At 36.0% G+C, this 27,913-nt stretch overlaps 1 protein-coding gene across 3 annotated transcripts; it reads left to right on the forward strand.

The window, feature by feature from the left end:
• The first annotated feature begins 338 nt into the window (after positions 1–338).
• On the forward strand, positions 339–26,145 carry LOC114356157 (inactive ubiquitin carboxyl-terminal hydrolase MINDY-4B). 3 transcript variants are annotated; one of them, XM_028309271.1, is made up of 11 exons: positions 339–527; positions 13,095–13,183; positions 14,155–14,384; positions 16,731–16,920; positions 17,284–17,349; positions 17,686–17,756; positions 19,781–19,928; positions 21,521–21,658; positions 21,843–21,922; positions 22,996–23,130; positions 26,057–26,145. In XM_028309271.1, exons 1-11 carry the CDS (start codon positions 365–367, stop codon positions 26,121–26,123), a joined length of 1,377 nt encoding a protein of 458 aa, XP_028165072.1. In that variant the 5' UTR covers positions 339–364; the 3' UTR covers positions 26,124–26,145. The 3 variants fall into 3 exon arrangements, with proteins under 3 accessions (XP_028165072.1, XP_028165073.1, XP_028165074.1); XM_028309272.1 differs by lacking the exon at positions 339–527 and adding an exon at positions 6,230–6,597; XM_028309273.1 differs by lacking the exon at positions 339–527 and adding an exon at positions 7,682–7,753.
• Positions 26,146–27,913: the final 1,768 nt, after the last annotated feature.

The raw sequence follows: 27,913 nt of genomic DNA on the forward strand, positions 1-27,913 counted from the left end.
CCGTAAAGTTAACACAGTATTATCATTTTAACAGCCGTCATCACATCATGCTATTGCTGCAAAATAATACCTGTTAAGATTGCAAGGTATTACAGTTTGGCTTGATTTGATGTCGTCTGTATAATACATTTTGATTTATGTGTGAAGTTTGAAGAAGTTTTGTTGGTCAGTGATTTTGTGAATTTTTTTTTCGAGCTTTGAAGTAGCACGTTGCATCTAAAAAGTAACTACTGCTGCTAATGTTGAGTTTATTGACAATAGGACAGTGTTTGTGATCAAACGTTCGAAGGTCAAACTGAAATCAAAAGCGTGGCAAATAAAAAGTTTAGAGCAAAGTGAATAAACCAAAACTAAATTGCGTAAAATGGATCAACTCACGAAGTTCTTAGTTTACAACAAAACCCCGACGAACCCAGACAATGTGGACTATGCGAAGATAAAGTTGGTGAAAGAAGTAAAGAAAGAGACAGGAATGTTTGACAAACGACTCCTTCTGTTGTCTCCTGATTTGGGGAGGAGCAGTGAAGGTAAGTTTAAGTTAATAGGAATTTTAACTTAAGTTAAAAATAACTTAAGTAAAAAAAAACACTTTAATAAAAGGTCATTTTTTGATATACCTACTAAAATAGCAAAATATTATAAAATACTCTTTAACCCTATTTTTTACTTTATTCAGTCTTTTTTAGTCTGAAATAGGTTTAGCTTGTGCTTCAGAGATTTTAAAACTAAAAATAATATTCTAACCAATTACTCACGTAATTTATTTATTAATAGACACAGTACCTGCCTGCTTTCATATTATTAATCTTACTAGCTTTCACGTTCACCAGTTCGTGTTTTTTGGTTCAATATTGTAATATTTGGCCCTTGAAAATAATGCAGAGTTATGTCCTTGAGAAATACACGCGTTTACTCAAGCGATCACAAACAATCACAAAATGCTCAACCTAACAAAATGAACACATTATTTTCCTTTCAAGCTGAGTAATAAGTAAGCACAGCTCTTGTTAATCGTTTTTAAGAACTCAATAGTGAATACCTTTCAGTGATGGTGCGGTTCTTCCATGAAACGTTTGTTATTGACCTTCAAAGCAGGTGTGACTATACAGTTGAGCTAGAATGGTCTTGATACTTGAAATTGGTTTTTAGACACGTATTGTATCAATTAGTCATCGTGTATGTTTTTTAAAAAGAACTATTCATGTGAAACTTTCAAGAGATTAACCACTACTGCCTAAAAAAAGCTTCAACACAAAATGTTGATTCAAATATCAAACATCAAGATTACGCCTATTCGGAAAACGTTGTCTACATTTTCGATTCTCTCTTTCTCACTCAAAGCGCAATGCTGGCATGAGTGACAGTGACAGATGATCCAAAAATACGGAACCGGTATTTGGAATTAGCACCACTGTTCCGAGTTTTGCTTATCTTGTCAATTAGTTTGATGAATGCACCAGCGCATTTGGTCGGCGCAAGATATGAAATTGCAGCGATTGATTATTTTTTGGAATTTTTTAACTTTTTTCACATTTTGTCAATATTTTAAGTGTTTTTTTAGGCTCTAAGTCCTAAAGCGATATATCATTGTAAAACATTCTATGAAATGCGTTGAGACAGCTTAGTAATCAATTTTAATTATTGCCAATTTTGTGTAATATTAGTAGGCACATGATAATGTTTCTACATGATAATGTTTGATGTAATCGACTCTATATCTCAGAAAGAACGCAAAGCCACGACTTTTGTTCACCTTTCTTGCTCCAATATTAAACTATTTCCAAATGCCAGATTTTTCTCTATTACCGTCTGCCTTCAAGATCATTATTTTTAAATAACTATTTTCTTTACTTAAGGCGATTAAAGTCCTTGATCTGCGTCAAATGAGCATGAAGGTCAAACGCCCAAGGTCATTAAGGACTCTAATCGCCTTAACTACACTATCTCGCAGGCATTCAAACCTTCCTTATTAATATCATTGGCTTTTCCTGCTGCAAATTGATTCAAGAGGCCAGTAGAGACCACTGCTCGTCCATCTCTGTGCTTTCACGAATGCACTTTACCAGTAAAAAGTAAGTCACCCTCACGGCAAGTCTACACGTGAGGCAAATGAATAAAGTTGGTGGCTCGTGTCAACTGGCAAGTGAAAGGATTAGGGGACGTGCACACCGTAAAATGTAGAGATTTGAAAGTTTATGTTAAGAAAAAATTGAATTTTCCCTCAATCTAAGGATGTAATTTAATTTAAAAACAACACTAAATTTTTCCCGCGGCTTAATGTACAGTCACGGAATGAAAAGGTTCGTCAGTTTTCAAATTGATTCCTTCAACGAATCGCGAGCACATATTACCTTTTGAAACTATGTTACAGAATAATCTCGAGTAAGAGAAAATAATCTTTAACTGTTCGTCAGTAAAGTTCAAAATTATTCAGTGTGCCTACCATGAGTTTACGTTAGGTGTGCTCGCTAGCGACTGCGTAAAAAAATGACATTTAAATGTATGACATATTGTGCAGCGCCCCTAGCGTCTACTTTCAAGAAATAAAATTTTCATAGAATTTTTTGACGTAATCGCTAGCGAGCTCACCTAACGTAAACTCATGGTAGGCACACAGATCAAAGTTGTTTGACGATTTATCTTGTCAAGAAGATTATTATGATTGATAAACTAAAACCTTCTTGTTGATTCAACCTGCCATTATTATTTCTAATAAATAAAAAAAACTATTGTCAATTGGTCAATGTCATCATTGCATTGCACTGATGGGATAAAAAAAATGTTTTTGGTCACATTTAGAGTTTGATAGTCTGTTCTCTCCCCAACTCTAATAACGCCCCATCTTTCTTTCACGTCAAGTCGCAAGCACAGGTGAAGTTATTATTGCAAGACATGTTCATTCACAGAAAATGAAGCACGATGCTTTGACTTTTTTGTTACGTAACGGGATCTTTGAACCCAGTTTATTGCGAATTCTGCAAGCTGTGTTGTTTTGTCTTTAAAAATAAGGAAATATTTACTCGTATCTACGAAGAAAAGATTCAAAGAATTTAACTTTTAAGAAAGACGCGTGACATAAATATAAAAACCTTTTTTTTTTCTTTATTTCTGTAGGAGTATCATATTTTGTACCTATAGCGTTGCTCAGAAAGTTTTTCCTCCTCTAATATCAAATAATATAATAACTGTGAAAGTTTGTGAGGATGGATGGATAATAATATGTTTTACACGCAAAAACTATTAAACGGACTTTCATGAAACTTTTCAGTAGCTTATTGCTTTTAGGTACATAACAATAATACGAGTAAAAGCAACAATTTGTGATATTTTGAATGGACGCCGGTGAGTTAATACACAGTTAATTCAAAATACGTAAGTGAACCGATTAATTAAAAGTTCATCGATTCCGCCTAAATCTCAAGGCTTGACGAAAGTGCTAACAACAGTTTAAAGCAGCGTTAAGTCATCGTTTAAGTTCGTAATGTTTCTCAGAAGGTGTTATCCATTGGGGTAAGGTTAACGAAGTTTAGGCTGCGTTGCAGTTTCAGTTCTGTTTGCTTTGGAAACATGACAGATGTGAATACCAAAAAATTTGGTGAGTGTTTCAAAACAATAATTGTTAGTGAGTTAATATTAATTTTTATAGTGATATCAGTAAATTAAAGTTTGTTTTTATAAAGTTCAAAACCTCCGCTAAATACTCGTAGAAATCAAAATCACACGAACCTCAATAAAATACCTAAATCTAACTGGAAAACAATTCCAAATAACGGTCTTTTTAAAATCGAACCCGACGCCATTTTGAAATATGGCCGCCACACATTATTGCGGGTACACACGAACTTTGCACCGCAAGTGTCAAGTCACAGTAAAAGTGATTCAGCCTATTTATTTACCGAGTTGAAAGCTATTAGCCTATAGTTAGTTTCCCTTTCAAATAAAATTTAATGTTTAAGTCAGTCAACATTTCTTAATTTGCATGGACTATTAAAAATAGTGCTTTCAAATCGTCAGTGTGAATGAAGTAGAGATGCCCATGTGCATAGCTGGGCATTAACTCGTTAATCCGTTAATCGTTAATTAACGAAGTTAACATTTCTATTAACGGATTAACTTTTAAGTTAACTTTAAAAAATGTTAACGGACTCGTTAACTTCCGTTAAATTATCCTAAGTCCGTTAATCGTTAATCCAGTACCTACTATTTACCAAAAATATACAGCAGGCACGCTGAAAAAAGTACGTTCGGGCTTCCAGAACTTCCAGAACCCAAAACAACAGTTTTTGTAATCAGATCACAAACGACACTTGTTAGTATGTGTGGGACAACTCTTGCAACTGAATTTAGGACCAGTTTTCCTCAACCGATTGAGCTGAAATTTGGTATACTTATGTAAGTACGATGACAATGCAATGTTATGGTACCATTGAGCTGGTCTGATGATGGAGTCATGAGGTGGCCATAGGAACTCCTAAATGAAACGGCGGCATCGCATCGAATTTGGGTTCGTTGGATTTGTCTTTTCGAGCACTTTAGTACTAGATGATGTCCAGGGTCCTGGTGATGGAGTCAGGAGGTGGCCATAGGAATTCCTAATCGAAACGGTGGAAACTCATAGAGTTTGGGTTTGCTGGATTTGTCTTTTCGAGCACTTTGGTGCTAAATTGTATTGTAATTGAACCAAGGCTCTGAGATTGAGATACAAGTAAAAAGTGTCAAATAAAATTATAATAATTAAAAAACTTTTTTAAAAACAAGCTTTTATTCTGAAATACAGTTGTACTAAAACGAAAAAAATAATTGTACTTATGCAAGGTTCAAATAATTTCGAAAACTTGTAGCGCAAACATAAAAGAGGAATAAATTCCATGCGCGATACAAGCTTTCGAAATAATTTGAACCTTGCATACAATTATTTTTTTCGTTTTATTATCATGTGTTAACGGATTAACGATTAACGTTAACTTGCGTTAAATCTTGCGAAATGTAACGTTTTAACGTTTAACGAAGTTAATTTTTTTATTAACGGTTTAACGATTAACGAAGTTAACTATTTGATTAACGGTGCCCAGCTATGCCCATGTGTAAATGAAAAGAACGAGCAACAATTAAATCTAATGATGATGAGTTTAAATTTTAATAATACTCGTAATTACATTGTTAAATAGTGTTTTTTTTTTGTTAAGATGCAGTATACTCGACTCGTAATATACTCAATATAGTTATGAATGCGTAAACTATAAAATATTTTTTTACAAACTAAGGCCTGGTTTTCACGGAGAGCAGATGTGCTTGAATGACCAATCAGATATTGTTATTCGCCTCACTTACATCACCTCTTCTCTCCGCTTTGGAAACCGGGCTTTAGACTGGCTGCTTTCTTCTCGCAGTGGTTAGATCTAAAAATAAAAGATTAATTTCCTATAAGGTCGGAAGGTGGCATGTCTTTAATCTGCCAAACGTGACGTAACGGGCAAGCATGGAGGTGGATTTATTAGTTTTATTACGTATGGTTTATCGGTTCGTGTTAACCACTGACGGGGGATTTATTATTTTGGAGAGACTATATTTTATTATGAATCTTGCAATATGACGACATTATTTTTGCTTTCTTCTACAAGTAACTTTGTCAATATCCTAACATCGTACTTCCATAAAATGTAACTTGTCTTTGTTGATAGTACAACATTTAGTTAAAAATTATTATAGTTCTCGTAGTGTAGACACAATTTTGCTATTTCTGATGGACGTTTTAGGTTAAACTGCTTGTACTCAGTGAATAAATTACATGTCAAGACTCTTATAATATGATAGTCAAGATTGAAATTAATTTTCCCTGTTCTGTTAAATGTGGTGAACATTTTACCAATCCGAATTGCTTTTAACGCAGGTAGTTCTGTTTCTTAATTTCGATCAATTAACCCACCTGCTGTGTTAAGTAAGAACTGTTTACTTGGCACACCATAAAAACTATTCGGTAAAACAGCTTGTTTTGTTCTTGAACTTGTATACCTAAAACAATTGAGCATCGGTTCGTTTAAAATTCGAATTCGAATGAAGATTGGCAAAGACCTTGATTTGCTGCCAGAATCACCCGAGCCAGTACAGCCGTCTCCGCCGTAGGTTTTATTTAACACGTGCACGTTACACATCAACATGGCAACTGCATGTCTACAACTATGCATAGTTGCAACTTGCAACAAGCATTTTCAAACAACCACCTTGGGGGTTTGACGTGTGGTGTCAAGACCACCATCAGTGCACATTCTTACACCTTATCGTACCAGCTATAGGGTTCACTTTCGAAGCATCCAACTGAAAATAAAGTGGCGAATTTGATTGCAGGCTTGATGGACATTTGCAGTGATATTCGATTTAGCGAAATTAGATTGGTTGACGTTGATGCAGTTATTGTCGCTTCAATTTTCAACTAAATACTGAAAATAGTATTAAATTGCTTTGTTTTTCTATTCGTAACTGGTACAAGTCTGGTAGAGTCAGAAGTTAATTTACTAAATTATAGTGGTATTTAAAGTGTTAAAAAGTTTTTAGATATGAACCGTCTAGTGCGAAATGGGCCTCCAGCCCATGTAGAAGGTATGTATAGTGTATAGTCTAAAAATACTTTTTATAATATTTTATAAGTTATCGAACAAGTTTCTTGTCGTGGTTCCAAGTAGGTATTACTTTAGTTCCCAAAATGTCGAAGTTTGGCGCGAGTGCTTATATGAAAAGTTGTGTGAATAAATGAAAGGTTATGACGATTTATATCACAGAGAGATCTGTCCAGCTGAAGAGTTTGCGGTGAGCGCTTCTGTTAAAAATGTTCAAGCTAAATAATTATTGATTTCAAGGGCTACAATATTTTGTAGTCATCATCATTATCATCATCTCAGTCACAGGACGTCCACTACTGAACATAGGCCTCCCCCAATGCTTTCCATGTTATTTTGGAGCGTAAAATTACGAGTATAATGATTGAATTGAGATTATTAACTACTTCGATAGACGATAAGTACATATCAATGAATTCTATTTTACTGTATTAACCGGCATAGATTTTCTATCTTCGAATAAAAACTTAGTACATCATAATGCAATTGAATCTTTTATAATGGGCAACAGCCAAAGAGTAGAATTCCTTGCCTGCTTTCAATGGTGCGATTTAGGCAAGTGCGTCCATCATAGATTGCATTTGCATTGCATGGTCACATTGTGAAAAAACAAGACCATTTTGTTTATTTTAATTACCAATTTACGATTTATGGCTTCACCAAATATTCGATAAGCAGGTACTCTTAAGTTTGCCTGTCACCATAGTCTACAGCGAATGCACTACTCAAGAAACTGAAATTTTCGGCAAGCAGTTACGTGCATATTTTTAATAAGCCACTTAAAACTCTCAAAAGATTCGGGTATTGAGCTATGCCAATAATAACCAGGATGAAAGAAACGGCATAAATTCTAAATAGATCAAAACCAAATATTACATCAAAGCTTATATTTACATCTCAATTTTCTTTCTTGAGCTTTTCCAAGGTGACAAAACGTCGTAACCTGTAACTATGCCATTCAATCAACCATAATACTAAAGTGGATTTCAGTCAGTGTTCAAACGCATTGAATTCACTTCAATAGACCATAGTCACGAATATATAGCTGTGCACACTCCACACTTCACCTCGGCAGTGGGAAGGCGTTTTACTGTGGACTGGCTTCCTTCGAAGGATTAAGCTAGCAGTTATGTTTAAAAGTAATAAGTTTATAGAAGCCTTTGCTTGGTAGATTGTGTTTAGTGTTTGTTTCTATTTTGTGCTAGTGTTGAAAGGATTGATGTGTTTTGGTTCAGTCTTTCGGTTACAACAGGGTGAAAGACTTGCCTACTTTTCTATAAGTTACTGGTTTAGGAAGAATGAGTAAGCTTTTGTGTTTTACCTAGTACCATAACAGAAATTTCTTAATCTGAAATTAGATTTTGTTATTTTAAACGTGTGCGTTTGTGAATCATTGTTATTCATAAACAAAATTAAGATTTATTTTGACACAAAAATGATTATTAAAAATTGCTAAAAGCGAAGAAACGAATATTTTTGTGCCAAAGCAAAAACTCCAGTCAGTATTTATGAACTAAAATACAGATAAATTCTATTAATCACTTAATCAAATAACATTTTAAACATCGTCATAATAATTTGGTGGAATAAAGTCATCATTGTGTAGAATCATACACCATTTATAATGGAAGTCTATATTCCACATACCTACCTAATAGTAAACCAACGCACGTGAGAGCGCTTTATCAAAGAAGCGTTCAAACTCAGTGGCAGACGCCGGGAATCGAATGCAAACCCCACTTATACATGTGCAAGGTGAATTGGCGTTAAATCTGACTCATACCACTCACACGTACTTAGGCGCTACCAGAAGAAGAAGAAGAAGGGTTATGATTTTTCATCACTTCTAGCTTCTAGTTCTAAAATCTGAGTGAGTTTTTAATTCACTGTAAAATTAGATTTTGGTAATATTTTCCTCTGTCCAGTTTTTTATTTTTACGTCCCTTCGCCAAACTTAATCCATGTAGAGTCGCGATTCAGCATTAAAAAACGTTTATTGAGTATTGTAATTAATATAGCTTCAGAATGGAAATGGGTCAAAAGTGTCGATAGTCGATAGTGTGAACGTGGCGTTATTTGCGATCCATCGGTTAGTTTAGATCAAACCTTCCAAGAAAGATAAGATAAGAAAAATGCTCGCAGATCGATTCAGTGATTGGAATGCGACTAAACTAAAGTGATTTCGGGCGGTTCCGTGATCGCTTCACACTCGATAGACGATGCGAAGTCACGAATAGTTGTGATTGGTTTTTATCGATAGACTGTCGGTAGTAAAGACAAAAGTAATAGTATCGATAGTTAATAGATAGGTACGCTAGACCGTCAAGAAAAAGGGCCAGTTAGAAAATCTTCAAATATCGGTATACCTGACCTAGCTTCATGAAAAAAAAAAACATACTGGAGAAACTACGCATTTCTATATAATACTTACTAAAAATAAAAAGCTCAAACTAATTTAATCTTTATTTCAGTTCGTGACATCCAAAGTAAGCAATAACTTCGCAACACGTTTTTACTACATCTTGAATATTAAGGTTGTGTTGTCAACTTTTTGGCCACTTTGGGTGTCACGAAATATTTGACGCTGACTGTACTATTGATTAAAAATTTACTAAGGCGGTTATCACACTTAATCATTGCATGCAAGTACCTCAGTTTGTATAGAAAACACGCGGCACTTCACACTGACAACGCGAACGCGTCCGCGCGCGTGATTTTTTATATGAAAATCTGATTTTTGACGTGTGCTAAAATTAAAGTAAAATGGTGTAACCCAGCCTTAATATTTTACGAGGTCAAGTATCGATACTAAAACTATCGATAGTTCTACAAACCCTGATTGTGATGCAGCGCACATTTCACACGTCGACGCAGTAGTGGGAAGCCGTTTTGTTTCAACTGAAAACTGCCTTAAGTTCGCATCCGGCTTGGCGTTTCGTACTCGTTGTGAATTTTAAAGTTACGACTCTTGAAATGCAACTTTGAATACCGTAGCAACAACTAACAACTTTTAAGGATCATTCAGTTAGAAAACATTTTGTAAACACGATTACAGAAGTTTTAGAGAGTGAATATAATGACTAGGGTTATAAATGACTAGCTGTGCCCGCGACTTCGTACGCTTGAAAATAGTTTGAATATTTTTTCCCGTTTTTGCAACATTTTTCTTTATTGCTCCACCCCTATTGCCTGTAGGGTGATGTTATATAGCTTAAAGCTTTCCTCAATAAATGAGCTATCCAACACAAAAATATTTTTTCAAATCGGGCCAGAATTTTCTGAGATTAGCGCGTCTAAGCAAACAAACTCTTCGGCTTTATAATATCAGTAGGTATATATTTACCTACGTAAGACTTTAATAACAGTAAAAGTAAACCTCAAAATATTCTTGAAAGGATCATTATTTTCCTCTAATACTTTCGAGATACAAAATGGCTTAGTTACCAACTTTGTCGAAGTCATTAAAAGTGTATTACTTGAGAAGTTTAAAAACTCTTCCACACTATCTGGAGTGACTGAACTTTACTTTCGGGTTACGGAATTTTTCTTAGAATTCTTTAAAAACTCGTCATATTTTTTAGTATTAAAAAGTGCCGTGATTACACTATTTAGAGAGTTGTAGTGATGTTGCGGAAAAGTGTACTGGGTACGTCGCAAGAGGAGTTTTATGGTTCGAAAAATCGCATTGTATTTGTAGTGTGTAGACAAACGTGTAGAATTTGATAATTAGTACTTTTATTGTAACTTAATCATCATCGGTGTTTTCTCGAAAGGATGCTCAATGCCAATAACAAGGGTGTCTACGAAAGACCAGCTTTTTGATATGCCATTTCGAGCATGTCACGATAAATACTTAGCGGATACCTCTCACAGTATTCCCTACCTACTATTGTTTTTGTCTTGTTAAAAATGTTATTGTGTAAATTTTTTATACCTAAATCAGTAGGTAGTAGTCGCAGATCGTCAATCCTCCGACTTTACTAAGCTGATTCTGTTAGACAAACACTCGTACAGAATATTAAAAATCATGATTGCATTGTTATGCATTCTTATTGAAAAACATGTTTATTTCTTATTTTAGCAAACAAAAATACTTCTTGTTCTCACATACAACTACTTATGATCGTAATGCAAACTCGTTGGTTTTCGAGGCAAATTGGACGCCATTGTAGCTCCACAATACGGTAGCTGAGGGCGACAGATTTGGAGGACCTGCATGTGCTTGTACGCTCGTTGTTATCGGGAAATTGTATTAGAACCAGAGTTGGTTGCTTTGATAAGTGACAGTGAAAAATTGGTGGTGAAAAAGTTTGTGCATTTCGCGTCGAATAAGTATCGGATCAGAAATCTCGGCGTAATCGGATCGGTGTAACATACATAGAAAAAAAATATACCAACCGAATTTAGAACCTCCTCCTTTTGTTGAAGTTGGTTAAAAATACTGTTGTAAGTCAGGCAGTCAGTTTCTCTTTTTATATATCTGGTTATTTTTTGATAAATTTATGTAAAATCAACAGTAAATAGTCCGGGTGGATTGCAAAAGGCGCTGGATTAGCCAGTGGCTGATTATCAGGGATTCCTATATTGTTATTAACTCGGAAAAATCAGCTTATTAATAGGTCCAGCGTTTAACTCAGTGACTGAGGTATGGAACCGGCACGGGAGGTGTGACTTTTACATAATTATTAGGTGACAGAGCATACAAATCTGAAGCATATTATATTTTAAATCTCGTTGACGTTTGACGTACTATTTAAATAGTATAAACAAATAAAAAAACCGACTCCAAAAAACATACACTAAAAAGTAGAAAAATAATCACTAATTACTTATTTATTAGGACGAATTAATATTTATGTATACCATGATTGATACTTTTGGAGTCGGTGCAGGCAAACTTCACACGTTTCATAATCTTGGCACCGACTCCAAAAGTATCAATCATGGTATACATAAATATTAATTCGTCCTAATAAATAAGTAATTAGTGATTATTTTTCTACTTTTTAGTGTATGTTTTTTGGAGTCGGTTTTATTTTTTTTTATAAAAATTAACTTATTTCTTGCTTTTTAGTTAACTAATTATTACCTTGGTGTTACCACTGAAGGTAGGCAGTATATTCTTAATGTCAAGTGTAAAATAATATTCCCTACAAAATACAGGTTACCATATCGGCAACCTAAAAAGACCTTAAACCGTCAGCCCACCTTAAAAACATGAAAGAATACAACTGTTAGGCTATTTGTACCTATAATATTTAATGAATTATCCTACAACTCCTAAGCGTTAAGGAGTTGTACCTACCATGACCAGTTCATCGTGATGAGATGATGGCTATCTGATGCAAACACTTGAATAACTTTAGAAACTATACTTATCTATAAAATTAAAAGAATTATCCTCCTACTCCTAAGCATTAAGGAGTTTTACTTTCTATCATCAGCTCATGAATTTGAGATGATGATTTCCATGAGCAAATACTTGAATAACTTAAGAAAATGTTTGAAAAACGATATACGTGCCTATAAAATTTGAAGGTTGCAGTCGATTTCCCTAGGATCCCATCATCAGATCCTGACTTGGTGACAATGGGACCACCTCAGAAGTGTACCCTATCGAACAAAAAAAGAATTTTGAAAATCGGTCCACAATTGACGGAGTAATCGGTGAACATACATAGAAAAAAAAAAAAAACATACATACAGTCGAACATATAACCTCCTCCTTTTTTGAAGTCGGTTAAAAAAAGATTTATTTTGACTTCAGGCACCCACTGAGTTACGTGTTATACCCATACATGCCACCATAATGTTGGTCATGATTTAGCTAAAACATTTTTAGCCCATCAAACCCCAAGCGGTTGCTTAAGACCGCGTAACAATTGATTTCTATTGTCTCCATTCGCGGGGCTGGAAGAGCTAAAACTCTTTTGTTGACGTGTGCAATGTGCATTACATTCAAAACCTGTTTTCAAAAACGTGTGTTTATTTTTCTACTAAAACATTTGTTGCGGCTGCAGACGGCCGCCTCCTTGGCCACGCAACACTGGCCACCAAGAAACCACGTTCTTTTTCTCGACGACCAATATCGTTACTCTTTTGTTTTCGCTACCGCTCTCCGCCCTCGAATTTTCACACAATACAATAATTTTCACGTCTCCATTTGTAAATAATAAGAATGCAATAAATTCACAATTTTACCATAATATTAAAGAGTATTAATAGATTCGATACTCCGTGTGTGCTTCGGGGTACATACACACGACGAGTGAATAAATACTTTTACTCGTAACAGAAGAACGTTTTAAAACATAGGTAACAAACATCATGCGTTCGAGTTACTCATATGAAAAATAAGACGCAACTTTTTCCACGAAGAATGTTTTCTACAAAACTAGTTTATGATATGGATAACTATGATTTTAGGTAAGTTATAATGAACCATACAAAGATTAACCAAAGTTTCTCCTATCTTTCCAGAGAGAGTTCTCTACGCCCGGAGCAAGTTGCTGGCGGGTGTGAAACCGGCGGTCGTCGGGGGAACGCCGATCACTGAAGAGGAGGCGATCGTAAGTTCTTGTACATAATAAATAGTCTACGTACGAGTATGAACGACAAATTATTATGCAATCAATTAGCCAATTTTAATGTTAATTATGTAGGAAATTCGCAGTGAATTTTATTTAACTGCTGTTAAACATTAGATGGAATACTTTTGTGTAGGTATTTACTAATTTATAGACAGTACAGTACCTCTAGTAGGAAAAACTTTCGAGTTCGTTTCGTTGCGTATTCAAAGTGTCATCGAAAAATTTTGTATGAAAAATTAAACAGCGCCCCCTAGGGCGGCTATAATATAGGGGGCGCTGTTTAATTTTTCATACAAAATTTTTCGATGACACTTTGAATACGCAAACGAAACGAACTCGAAAGTTTTTCGTACTAGAGGTACTGATGACGGCACGTCAACAATAAGGTTACGTAGTTGTGATAAGAGCAATTTTGCAACAAAAATGCATCGTCTGATAGAAAGCACATTTTATTTTAATGAAAATTAAAAGTGGCGGTTCGCACCGCGACAGAGACAGGAGACCGAGACACGAGACCGAGACGGGAGACCGCGACCGTTATACTAGGCCACGACCTGTCTGTCTCTGTCTCGCTTGCGAACTGTTGCTTATACATTGTCTAAAGTCAAGTAACGCTCGCGGTCTCCCGTCTCAGTCTCGCGTCTCGGTCTCCTGTCTCTGTCGCGATGCGAACTGCCACCTTAACTGAAGTCTCATAGTAATTCAGGCACATGTATAATTTTACCTTTTGTAGCATAAGATTAGCCTAGGCTAATCTCTAAGACTCTAGAGTTTAAACTGACAAATAAGTTATTCAATAAAGATTTTTTTTATTATTATTATTATTTATTCACACTAAAATTGGAAAATGAAATTAAACATTCTTAGTAGGTAGGTACCTACTTAAAAGAAAAACAGTCTCTCTCTATTGTTATTTATGCCACCTATTGTATATTTTTTTATCTTCCTAGGAACTTCGCCTCATCTCCTTCGGCACTGCAGCCTGCCCTCCCCGAGGGGAATGGATGAGGACACCTCTAACCATGAGGTCTCCAGAACAACCACTGGCTTACGGTCTGGCCGCGCCCCGTAATGGAGCAAGATCACTTCTATCGGCTCTGCAAGCGCACATCATCAAGTGGCTGCTGTTCGATTCGCGGCCCCAGACGAAGGGCGCTAAGAACTCCTTGCCGCCGGAGACGTGAGATATTTTATGGCTTTTTAATTTACTGTCTATTACTTTTTAATCTACTGTGTCTTATTCCATAAATATTAATAACTTACTTCGTTAACCGCAAGATTATTTGCTTGCAGCAGAGGATCTCTCTGCTCGTGGATTTTAAAGTGGCGATTGTGGGAAAAATGTATAAACATCAAACCTCTTTAACTCGTCTGGCCTGCGTGGAAAGAGGCGAAGTCCTTTATTTGCCTCTGGTAAATTAGAGAGGCTCGTACTCCGACAGTAGAGACCAATTACTTGATGATTATGAATCCTGAAAAAGTGAAAAAATCAAATATCCCATCTAAATTCAACACAGAACACGACCTTTATTGATATGTCTGTATGTACTTACACTTTTCAAGTATCGACGTATCACACCAATACGGAGTCTGAGACCTTTCCAAAACAGTTTGCTTGCGACGTGTAATACTTGCCACCCCGTGCTGAAATATTGTAAAAATTACTAAACAAAACAAAAATGTTGATATTTTCAATTGTATTTCACTCACCCTTTGAAGCATTTAAGAGCAATAAAAACTAGTACTGCTGATTTCCACAACGAATGCAACTGTTTCTGATGATCGAATAAAATAAAATTGGAAAATTCAACAACAAAACCCGACTGTACTTGTCGTCAAAGGCAAATAAATTAAATTCAACATGACAAATAAGTAATGTAAACAAAAGCCGACAAATAAAACAAACGAATCATCACCACAAACTATTCCAAACCATTTGAATCACGTTTCAAATCCATTTGTAGCTAAACTAGTTTCACAACGACAATATTTGCAAAGGCAATATTGTTGTGCAGGTCAAGCCTTCTGTTTCATTTCTAAAATAGCTCTTATTTCCTATAGTTTAAGGCCGAGCTGAATGTCAACGTGTTACGCCTGATGGAGTTCAGTCAGTATAAAAATTACAAGCGTTCGCTTTCAGACTCATACCTCTGGCTATAACAAATGATGCAAGTTCCGAACCATGCTAAAGTGTATAGTGAGCCTATTAAGAGTAACGAGAATTACATTCCTTAGTTGTTTTAACACTGGAGTTTTATTATTGAACCAAGATGATTTACGAGTAAGCCGATAGTTTAATCGGGCAGTTGATCACAGTATGGACATGTATGGAAGTGCGCACATTACACCGATTTGTTATCGGCCGATTCTCCATACAAATTAGAATCGGGCCCAACTATCAGCCGACGAAAAATCAATGGTCTGCGCCTAGACTAATAGTAAAAAAATTACATAACATTTTAAGAGCTTTTTCTATAATTTTCTCGACTACGAGTACTACTGCTAGGGCAAAGTATACAGTTTCATCAATAAAATCCAAAGATATCGGTGAATTCCCAAACACGCGTCTTATCATTACCTTCTGACAGAATTTAGTATAATATTAGCCTAGTTTACTTCCAGAACATTGTTCAGGAATCTAATTCTGCCACCCTGCATATAAAGGCAAACTTGTAAGCTTTCTGCTTATCAAGCATTTTTCCAACACATGTGGACAGCTTTACGATAAAAGCCTAGCTCGCATCATTTTTTTATCGTGCCCCAACATACAGCCCCAGAAGCGCAGGCACACTACCGCCTCAAAATGCCGATCATAACTCTCACGCCGGCGTGCCTCAGCATAAATCTGAACCATGCACCATCCGACGATATTTTACTTAAAACGGGCCACTTTATGGTCTAACCATTCCCCCGTGTTTATTTAAATTATGACCAGTGCAATCGGGCTGTATTTTATGCGAACGACATGTTCGGTCTTACGCGATAGTTCGGCGACCGTTTGTTCGAAGCGGTTTGTCATTTGTTTTTGGGAATTCGAATTCAGAATTTTTCTGTCAATGCTGTAAAATGTAAATGCACGTAAATGTTTGTGTTTATTTACAAGAGAAATATCATGGATTTGAGTATTTACATTTTGTCAAATATTTTTTACTTTACTTTTTTATCGGTAATTTTTAGTGAGCAAATGCTTAACTCTTGCAGCTAAGGTAATAATTTATTAATTCTTGCAAGAGAGTATCACAAAAGTCCAGCGGTTGAAAGGAATCGAACTACCAACCCTCTAATCAGCAGTCGGATGCCGACATGGTTAAGCTATCGTCGCCACATTCATCCATCCATTCAAGCTATTAATAATGTGAAAATAGCTAACTGTATCTTATCTTTTTGCGTTTAAATCACTGAGCCTATTAGGACTGAAATTCCCATGAGTGAAGCCATGGGCAAAAGCTTTGAAAATGTTTCAATATGACTGTGTTGAATTTTTAAATTACTTTATTTGACTGATCTCCTTATTTTCCTCCCCAAGCTACCTCCGCCCCTCCGAGGAGCGTCAAGAGGAATCCGTGTGGAGGGCCTGTAGCGAGGTCATCTGGCGTTGCGCAGGTGGCTTCAACCCTCAAGCGGGCACCGAACCGAAGGCCATCGTCACGCTGCCCAGCGAGACCATTTATGTGCAACACAGCTCGCAGTACTACCAGGATGGGATCACTGAGAAGGTAGCTAATACTATCGTATTCCACTCTGGGTGTATACTTCAAACTCGACCATTCAAAGAAGCGTCAAGAGGAAGCCGTGTGGCGGGCCTGCAGCGAGGTCATCAGACTCATCAGTCTGACGCTTGCAATGTTTTGCTTAATAAGTATTGAAAATCATTAAAAAATTAGAAGAACCAATAAGGTTTACGAATATAGTCTGTTTAAATTTCAATCATCTGGTGAATATCAATATCTTCTTCACCAGATAGTCTATATTTTAAATCATTGCATACAATTAACAGCGAGTATAAAACTCTAATGTTACATTAAAGTTCATTAAGGTTATGTATTTTTAGGTTAATTCAACAATAATTGTTTTCCAAGCTGCACTTGTTCGAGCTGAAGAACTTGGAGGACCTTCAAATATTTATCAAGCGGTACCTGTATCTGGTAAGATAAAAAAAAAATTCATTAACATTCCGGAGTAAATTCCATAAAACTTTTCCATTATTTAAAACATAATTATCGAGTAAAAATTAGCAAGATGAATAAAGCAAACATTACTTCTTGAAATCATTTAGCTACTAGAATAGTTGTTGTACTACATCTAGGACAACTCCCTCAACTATTAGTGATAGTTGAGGGAATTGTCATTTTGTTGTAGGTAACAAAAAAAAATGTCAGTTGTTTGAGAACTTTAAAGAGTTTAATAAAGCAATAACAACAAAGCGTCTATGTTTATGATCTGGAATAGATTATTTTCATTAGCTTTTTTTATTATTTCAGTTCCAAACCGAAGAAGGATCAGGAGCGCTGCTTCTTCTTTACTCCGTTATTCTTTCTAGAGGCATTGAGAAGTAAGTACATAATACGTACAACGTTTCACTTTAGGAAAATAATTATTCAATAATGATTAACAACTAGTTCACCGAATCTAATTTTGTACTTTAAGCAAAAGGAATGTAATCAAGCGAGTATTCCGTTAACGTGAAATTAATTTGTCATTTACACCGGCAACAAACGAAAGAGTAAATTATTAAAACAATGTCCATGAAAGTCGCTCGTGTAAAATAAAATAAATACCTTCGTGATTTGGATATAACTAAGTAATTAAGTAACTAAAGATACGAATACAATAGAGCAATACTCAGTATCTCAGCCAAGCAATTTTGTTGTCTATTTATTTTAATAAAAAATTAGACTATAACAGTCGAGGAGCGTCAATTATCGTGTAAATGATACGTATTTCTTGTAATAAACAAGATGCTGGTAAAGGTGACCTGTCATCCGCTTTGCAATGGAGGGAAGTCGAACCTTACTTTCGTACTCCTCCTATGTTCTTCTGATTAATTTCGCTGCGAGTCCAATGACAGTTTAACTTTCCCCCGGGACAAACTTGACCTTTATTGGTTGGGTTTTTGTGGCGGTCAAGCTGTAGATCCTGGCTACACAGTAGTTGCAGTGGTGGGAACGAGAGGTGGGAATAGTCCCGAAAGATGACTGATGATTCTTCCGTCACTTCTTCTTTTAGCACCAGCTGATATATTGTCCCAACTGTTTCATCCTCATTATTACCATTTCAGCCACATCCACTGCTGAAAATAGGCCTCCCCCAATGATTCTCATAATGACTGGCCTTCCTGCTTTGCACCTTTATGAGGTCGTCGGTCCACTTTGTCGGTCCTGGGAGTCCTTGAGGGAGGCCTTTGTCCAGCAGTGCACGTCTTTCGGCTGAAACGAACGAACGGTCCACCTTGTGGGTGAAAGTCCCACGCTGCGTTTTCCGATACGTGGCCTCCACTCCAGAACCTTGCTGTCCCATCGGCCGTCAGTTCTGCGTACTATGTGCCCTGATAAGCCCATTGCCACTTCAGCTTGCTAATCCGTCGTTTATTCGTTGTTATTTATAGTGCTAGCAGGTTACTTTCTAATTACAATAAAATAGCTTACAAAACAAAACATAAGAACTGTAGGGCCCAAAAGATAAGGAGACGTCATGTAAAATGTCCCTTAAGCTACCATTTTTTAAATGTGTTTGACGTTCATAAGTGCCACCAGTGGTCAACATTGAATAACTAAAATATTGTTGATTTGATTTGATTTTTGATTTTGAAAAGAAATGTAAATTAAGTGAGTCTACTAACTCATTGTAGTTTACTTTCTTTCTGTAATAACTCTTGTTGTACGAATCTTTTGTACGTGACCTTTGAACTTTGATCGTTGAATTTTGTTAGGAATTTATTATAATAACTTCCCTTATTAAAACAGCTGATTAGATAACAATTTGGAGTTTGGTATTTTAGAAATAAATTTATAACTGGAGATAGCTTACTCGGTTATAAAGGGAAAAGGTTAATCTAATTATTGTACGAGTAATTTTGAATGAAATATTATTTGTTAGGTAAAAGGTTGAAATCTATTTAATTTTAACTAGCTCTGGTCTCACCAAAAAGTTTAATATAGGAAAAAGCTTATTTTTACGCATTAATTGTTAGTTATCTGGAGAATGTAGGTAAAAAAATTATTCGTCAACGAAGTCGCCTGGTAAATGAAAGTCGAATGTTCAAGTTTCCAGAGGTATTAGGAGCTAGAGTTTTGAATGCAAAAAAAATCCTAATACATTTGAAATTTGGCATTTTTAATAAGTACCTACTTACTCTATTACCATCATTATGTATTCTAAGAATTGAGTTTCCTGGTAGTCCTGGTCTTGTGAAACATAACTGTACAACAATAAAACAAAGTGCTTCGAGAAAATTAATAGAACTGCGCATGCATTGTCTCTTCTTATCAAAAAAAAATCTTGCTTTTAAAAAAAAAAGATTATTAGTACTTTATAAACTTTATATTTAGTTTTGTTTCTTTTATATTCTTGAATCAGCATCAAGAAAGACCTGGACGGCAAGCTGAGCCACCTGGTGTCTGCCCAAGTGGAGGGGTCTCTGAACGTCGTCACTCTACTGCTGACCGGTAGAGCGACACCCTACTTGCACAATGGAGTGCTGTACGTGGGCGATGAGGATCATTACGTAAGTTATTTTAGAAGTTTTAGAAACATAATTTTATTTTACTTAAATATCAATAAATAATAGTTGTGTCAATTCACGAAGCCGAGTTCTTTTAAAGTTTTGAAAGACATGACAATATCGTTATGTGCATGTACACGTACACACACAAGTAAAGCTCACTCGCATTTGTGAGTTGCAAGAACTATAAATGATCTCTAAAGGTGTATCTACTCCGTCATCTCATCTGTTTTCCGCTTTACCCTTCTATACTAAAATTTTTTTGGTTACTGATTACACATATAAGTGACTTACGAGGCGACAAACCAGATTAGCTTAATACAAAATAGTTTGTTTAATTTACACAATATTTTGATCCTCATCATCAAAGTTAGTAGAAGTCGTTAGCAGTAACCTGGAGGTTAGTCGAACTGGAGTTCGTATGTCGTTTTTTGTAACTACCAAACCATTATTTAGATTAAATTCCTTGCTAATTCCAAGATCAATCAGCCTCTTTGAATTACCGATAGCCTACTAATTGAACCGTCACTGGTTAAGTGGTTAGGCTATTTTGGCGGTCAAACTGTAAATCTTGGTTATGCAGGAGTTGTAGTACTGAAAACGAGATGTGGCTGTACCAAATTGACAGTCCATGTACATCGATCACAGGCTCATAAAACTGTCGTCATTCGTATTATAACGGCAGTTATGTATGTGTACATTCATGAAACTGAAATTAATTAAGCTATCAATGTAGAGTATTGTAGAGCTACGCAATTATGAAGCAATTTATTTTATAAACCAACGAAACAGATTTATTATTCCAGCAGTAGTTGCCCTTGCCTACTTTTAATTGAATTTTAATATAACGTTTTTAATACATATTTTGAACAGATATTATTATTTACTCTTCTAATGTTATATTACACCTATAACTTTGTATAATTCAAAACGCAATGTTTGACCAATAAATATTTATCTAATTTATGAACCTATGTAAATAATAGCGTAATAATATTCATGAACTCCCAAACACTTTTTTCTATAAATAGTAAATACTCGTATCAAAAATATGTTTAAATATTATATTACACAAAACACGAGTACGTGACTAAAAGCTCACGTTAGACACGTCTATCACATAGACTCATTTCAGGTTCAAGTACGTAACGATAGTAAATAGCAAAAATATACTTCAATTAATAGTATTTATGTATTACTCTTATAATACAAAACACGTTTGCGTGACAGAGCTCACGTTGATCACGTAAAAAGGACGTGTAACATAAATATACTAATTTCACGTTCTGTTACGTTCTCTTTATAGGCCCACTGTCTAGCTTATATACGATATTAATAGAAATAAGATACAGAATAATCCTTTTTGAATTTTGAATTTGAATTGAGTTCGTCAGTCCACCTTATCCCACGCTAAGTTTTCCGGTAAGTGGCGTCAACTCCAGAACCTTGCTGCCCCATTGGCGTACTATAAAGATAGCAGGGAGGCGCTGGATGCAAGCCGCTACTAAGCGACGTGGAAATCATTGGGGGAGGCCTATGTTCAGCAGTGGACGTCCTGTGGCTGAAATGATGATGATGATAAATTTGAATTATAGGCCCTCCCACAATTCGGCGTGCTCTCCAGAAGTCCTGTGGGATTGTTGGTGTGGTATGGAGGCGACGAGTCTGGGAAGGTCAATTTGAACAAACAGTATCCAGGTTCGAGGTTGAAGACTCCGGCTCTGCCTATCTGGGTAAGAATAAGTTAAAAAATTCGATGCGATGCGGCAAGTCTCTTTTTTGGAGTCAGGCAGTAAGAAAAGACAAATTGTAATATAACAAAAGTAAAGAAGTAGTTCCAAAAATCGTCTGTCGTTGCACATTTTATTTTGCAGTTATGACGTAAACAGTAGTTACAGAAAACTTCTTATATTGAAGGTGACAAGCTGCTCCGGCCATTTTGGTGTTCTATTCAACACTAATCGAGAACTACTGAGAAACTACCACGCAGAGAGAAGGTACAAAAACTTTTGGTTGCCAAGCGAAAATTATTATAATCATAATAGTTTAGACTTTCATAATTTCATGAGTTAAGCTATAATAATGACCGTTTCACTACCGCAGTATCAATTCAGTCAATACGTTAAAACTGTATTTGTTGCAATAGTTGAATCGTTTGTTCGTTCGTTTTAGCCGAAAGACGTCCACTGCTGGACAAAGGCCTCCCAAGGATTTCCACAAAGACCGGTCCTGCGCCGCTCGCATCCAGGCACCTCCCGCGACCTTCACCAGATCGTCGGTCCACCTAGTGGGAGGCCTGCCCACGCTACGTCTTCCGGCTCGTGGTCGCCACTCAAGAACTTTCCTGCCCCAGCGGCCATCAGCTCTTCGAGCTATGTGCCCCGCCCACTGCCACTTGATTTTAGCGATTCTGCGGGCTATGTCAGTCACTCTGGTTCTCCTACGGATCTCCTCATTTCTAATTCGATCAAATACACTCAACATCAAATAAACCGCACCTTCCGCGACGCGAACTTTAAAGATTTCTTCTGACACAATTATGGTACCCCAACAATATTGGTGTTATTTGAAAGCCCAATAAATATCCTTAAAGAAAAAAAAAATCATTTCTAAATAAATTATTAACATATATACCATAAATGTGACTTGAAAATAGACCTCATTTTGGGCTCACCTCTGGGATCAATTTGACCAATTTTTATGGTTATAAAACCAAATAAAGATCTCACGTGTCCTCTTTAACAGATGGATAGCGATTAATCCTAACTTAACAGTTTTATAAAAAATGGCTATAGCGTAACTACCAATTTTTTTAAGAAGTGACTCTGGATCCTTGTAAAGACACATTCTTGGGGTAAAAACCTTTCCTTTAATGAAATTAAGTTTAGAACTAGGCTTTCAAATGGTACCAATGTTGGTGGGAAGTGGGGATGAATACGTTTGATAAGTGCTTGTCGCGAGAGATGCGATTTATTTGATGCCGAGTGTAGTTGAATAAATGCATAAAAGTTAAGGTTTTATTTATATTTCCAAGTACTACATATATTATAGCGTTTATAACGTGTTTCAGATTTGATATCCAGTACTACACCTGCGGAGGCTGTAATGTCCTTCTTAACGTGGACACTCGTGCCCATGATGACATGGGAACCCTGAGGAATGACGACATCAGTGCCACTCCATTGGAAAAGCTCATCCATACCAAGTATTTATTTTTAATCTTTTTTTTTGCACGTAAGGTGATGTATGCACATAAATGTTATGATTAAAGGTCTATTCTATTAGATGACAGCACATCACGCTATACATTTTTGCTGCCAAATCGCTCATAAAGTGTTAGAGCAGGCGCACACCGTAGATTTTTCGTTGGCCGATAGTTTAGTCGGGCAGTTGATCAGTATGGGCATGTATGGGAGTGCGCACACTACGCCGATTCAATTTGGCCGATTCTTCATACAATTTAAAATTGGGCACAACTATCGGCCAACTAAAAATCAACGGTGTGCGCCTACTCTTAACGTTGATGTACCGTCGCCTGGTACAAGTAGCGAACTTAATGCCGGTGGGCATACCCTACCAGTCAATCACAGGTCAAGCAGAGAAAGTAAGACTGTGCAAAATTATTGATTAAGTATGATGATTAACTTATACATTCATCATCATAACTTCAGCCACAGGATGATCAGAGCTAAACATAGATGAACCCCATGGATTTTCAGATTGGCTGGTTAGAAGTATGGAATTATTTAATGTGCTATTAATTTACAAAATTAATAGACTCATCAGTAAATATAGCTATTTTTGCAGCTATGTCAATTTGTATCCGACTATAACAACAGTTTTTATTCGCAAAAATGTTAGTAAACGTTTTCTAGCTACCTAATCATCTTTACTAGGTGTTTTACAAGTCAAGTTGTAACTGGATAGAATAAAAATCTGGGGGCACGGCAGTGCCCCCACCAAGTCGAGCTAAAAAGCGGCACGGCCATACCATCCTTTTCTCGAAGCAATTCAGGCCATTTTCGACCGCCTGTAACTTCGTTGTGGATAAAACTAGAAGGCTGAATTTTCATTAGCTATGCAGGCATTGTAAAGACACGGTATATTTAAAATTTCATTCAATTTGAACCAGTAGTTTAAGAATTATAACGGGTCAAAGTTACTTAATTTTGTCACTCACTGACTGACTCACTGACTGACTCACCGATCATCAAAACTCTAAGGCACTTCTAGCAGACCTAGAAGCTTCAAATTTGGAATATAAGTAGTGTTTGGTGTACGAATCAAGGAAAAACTAAAATATTTGGGGGCACGGTAGTGCAACCGCCAAGTCGAGTAAAATTTTTCAATTTCGGTCCAGTTTTCTAGATACATAACTGCTGTCTACAAAATACAAAAAGAAATGAGATCCCATCAAAAACAATACTTGTCAAAAAAACCAAGTCTCGCAACTCAGTTGTTCTACGGTAAAAAGTTGTGAGATCCATGTAATACCAAGTCCAGGCCAGGAAATCTTTAACGTTTTACATAAATATATTGACTTGGCCATCGCATGAAAACACGTGTAAATTAAATTATTTAGTGCGATGGCCAAGTCAATAATTTATGTAAAACGTTAAAGATTTCCTGGCCTGGACTTGGTATTACATGGATCTCACAACTTTTTACCGTAGAACAACTGAGTTGCGAGACTTGGTTTTTTTGATTTCAATTGTCTGGAGCAGAAATCGTATTTTCGGTCTTGGTATTAGGGTCATCTTGTTAGGTATAGCCTCATAATATTCAATGCAAATTGATATTCCGAATCGTAGAATTTATTGGGTTTTACTTCAACGTTTTCAAATTGTACATAATACACTATATTTTTTATTAGCAGAATGTCAGACGTGTTTCATTAAATACACACTGATTCGACTATTTATACCATTGTTTCCGTAACGTTACGAACCACACAATGGGATTTTTTCAGTTTTTTTTTTCTGATAAAAGGTTCGCATACCTACACAAAGTACACAAATATACATGGTGCACAATTTATGGGTTGCTTTGTTATAGCTCGCTAGTGGAGAGAAAAGGTGATAATTATCGATGCTACTATAACTTTGTTAAACAGTTACTTACATGATAAAAGATATATGATACTTCGAGATGCATAATTGTGGAAAAACAGAATGAAAGTATTTTTCAGGAAGACTGCCCAAAAATATTTTTAAAATTTTTAGCTTGCACATAATATTTAATTTAACTGGTTAAATAAATACTGAGCGGGCTTTTCTTCGTTCACAGTTTTAGTAATTACTAGCTGACCCGGCGAACTTGGTTCCGCCTTAATGGCAATAAATAACGGGATAAAAAGTATCCTATGTCCTTTTCCTGGCTCTAAACTACCTCCCTGACAATTTTCAGCTAAATCGGTTCAGCCGTTCTTGAGTTATAAGTGGAGTAACTAACACGACTTTCTTTTATATATATAGATAATAGTGTCAGTCAAAGTATACACACACACATGCGGTTACTTCTTTGCACCCGAGATAACAACGCGAGGGATCAAAGGAAAAATCGGACGTAATACGATACAAATGTACACAGTAATCGACTATCGACTATCGACAAATTAGTACCGAACAACACTATTATCCCGCCCATTTCACGCACCTGCGGAGGATGTGGCAGATAACGCAGATCGATACATACCTGCCGCTAAACGAGTTACAACTTGTCCGTGGAATTTTAACGGTTAAAAACTGTAATTTACGTTTGTCTGTCATAATTGATTGTGTAATTATTTTCACTTAACAACTCCTCAAAGCAGAAACCTGGTTCAAAGTCAAGGGATAAAAGAGTGGTTACGGACAGCTCAATAGACTAGATTATTGTTGCAAAATCGCCCCTATTAGTTCATCATCATCATCATCTTAGCCATAGGACGTCCACTGCTGAAAATAGGCCTCCCCCAATGCCTTCCATGTTGCACGTTTTCCCTATTAGTTAGGTACCTACAATCCTACATCTATAGATGCTACAGTATTTATCATGACGTGCGGTCGTGTAAAAAATGGTACCTAGGATAAAAAGAAGTAGAGTGTATTTTGAAGAGCCATCGTCCGTTATTATTACTTTTTCTCTTACAGGTGGCAAGACGCGAAAATTACATGGACGGGAGCTGCGCCGTATGTGGGAGAACAACCGCTTCAATAAATAGCTCTACTTATTTTGCAAACTGGAAAATTATCAGCTAGTTCAATGTATTATTCCTCAGTGTCTATGATAGAACCGCTTTACAATATACCAAATTCTTTATCTATGTTTTAACTGAAAGGCTTCTTATAAAATAGTGTTTAGCTTTAGATTTTGTGAAATTCAGCATAAAAATAAACCACCATTAAAAATATAGGTACAACAAGTTTTAACGTGCACAGTAATTCCTAGTCGAAATAAATATTTAACGCTTCCAAGATAGATTATTTAAAATACTCCCACTTGTTTTATAAACGCAAAATTACACAGAAATAGACACTAAATAAAAATTTGTGCGTTCTAGAGTCAGAATTTTAAAATAACATTGTAGAAATGAATAAAGGTAATTGGTGTTCGTAATACGACTGTCCAGGTAATATGAAAATATTATCAGAGAATAATACAATATTAAAAGGAAAAACAAGGTTTGGTGCTCGGAGTTCGATGTAGGTTAATGTTAAGCATGGTACTCACTTATGAGGTGTAACACGAATTTTTGAATTTTTTTTTAATATTACAATTTAACACAATGTACCCACTATGTCATAAAGAAACAGTATTCGATTATAAACTCAGAATATTATTGACGTTCCAAAGACACGGATTAGCAATGAGGTTCCTCTTTTTTGCAGGATGGCATGAAACTGAGTGTCTTAGCAGGCTCAGTAACATTCAGAACGCATTTTCTTTACCCGACTGCGCCCAGGAGGGTTATTTACTCCTAGCGTTATTTTTTGTTGTTGTTCTGTATCAAGTACCTACATTGCCACGAGAATGGAATTGACAAGCTCGCTCCGAATTTAATGGATTTAATTTGAATGTGCGTCTATTTTTTATGGACGTATTCACTTACATCGGACTACTGGATAATGTGTTACACCTCATAGTGTGTACTCTTCCTTAGAATTGTTCAGGGTATAAAGTCGAATTGATACGTTAATATAGAGGCTTTTATCGTGTAAATGTTGTTAAAGCTTGTGTGTAGTAGAAATATACTTGTGTAGTTACATTAAATTGTTTTATTTCTGTAAATGCTTAGAGAAGGCTTTTGTCTAGCAATGGACGCTATTTGGCTGAAACAAATGAAGGAACTATAATCTTTACCTTGATGTTCCGTGGTCTGTACTTAAACGGTAATTATTAATAAAATATTTTAAACCCAAAAACTATTACGAATTAGGGCTAAATTCGTATCCAATACCACTTCAAGCACTATCCAAGGCTATTATTATCGAATCAACTGATCCTCATAATACGTATCCGATTGCAGAGCGATTCCGGATCAATTTGGGATCCGATATAGATCTTGGACACTGCCTAAAGATGCTTTTGGAGTTTCAACTTTGCGCTGCTGTGATTAAGGCCGATTCGAAAGTTAGTGTGAGTAGGGTTGCCAAACGATAAAGACAATATAGCCTTTTTAATGTATTTTTTTTCTGGGTAGACTACGATTTTCGTCATGTACCACTCTAATATTTAAATTATCTAAGTCAAACGGAGCCTTGTATTTGAGTTCGCTTTGTGTGTGAATCCATCAAACAAGGCTAAGTAGGTACTATTTTAATAAAATCTAAAATTCCTATCGTAAAGTACCTACATAGTTCGCGGCCCTATTAAGTAATAGTCTTTCGTTCGTTCTCATTTCGTCATTGTAAGACCAATTGTTTTTTCTTCCAAGATACTTTTGTAACATCAATCTGGTCGCCCTATTTGAAGGTGATATTGGTGAGCATGATTGATGGGCCCAGTGA

Source organism: Ostrinia furnacalis, unplaced genomic scaffold, assembly GCF_004193835.3.
Source record: "Ostrinia furnacalis isolate ACB-3 unplaced genomic scaffold, ASM419383v2 OfSCF2693, whole genome shotgun sequence".
In the NCBI taxonomy this organism is placed as follows: Eukaryota; Metazoa; Arthropoda; class Insecta; order Lepidoptera; family Crambidae; genus Ostrinia; species Ostrinia furnacalis.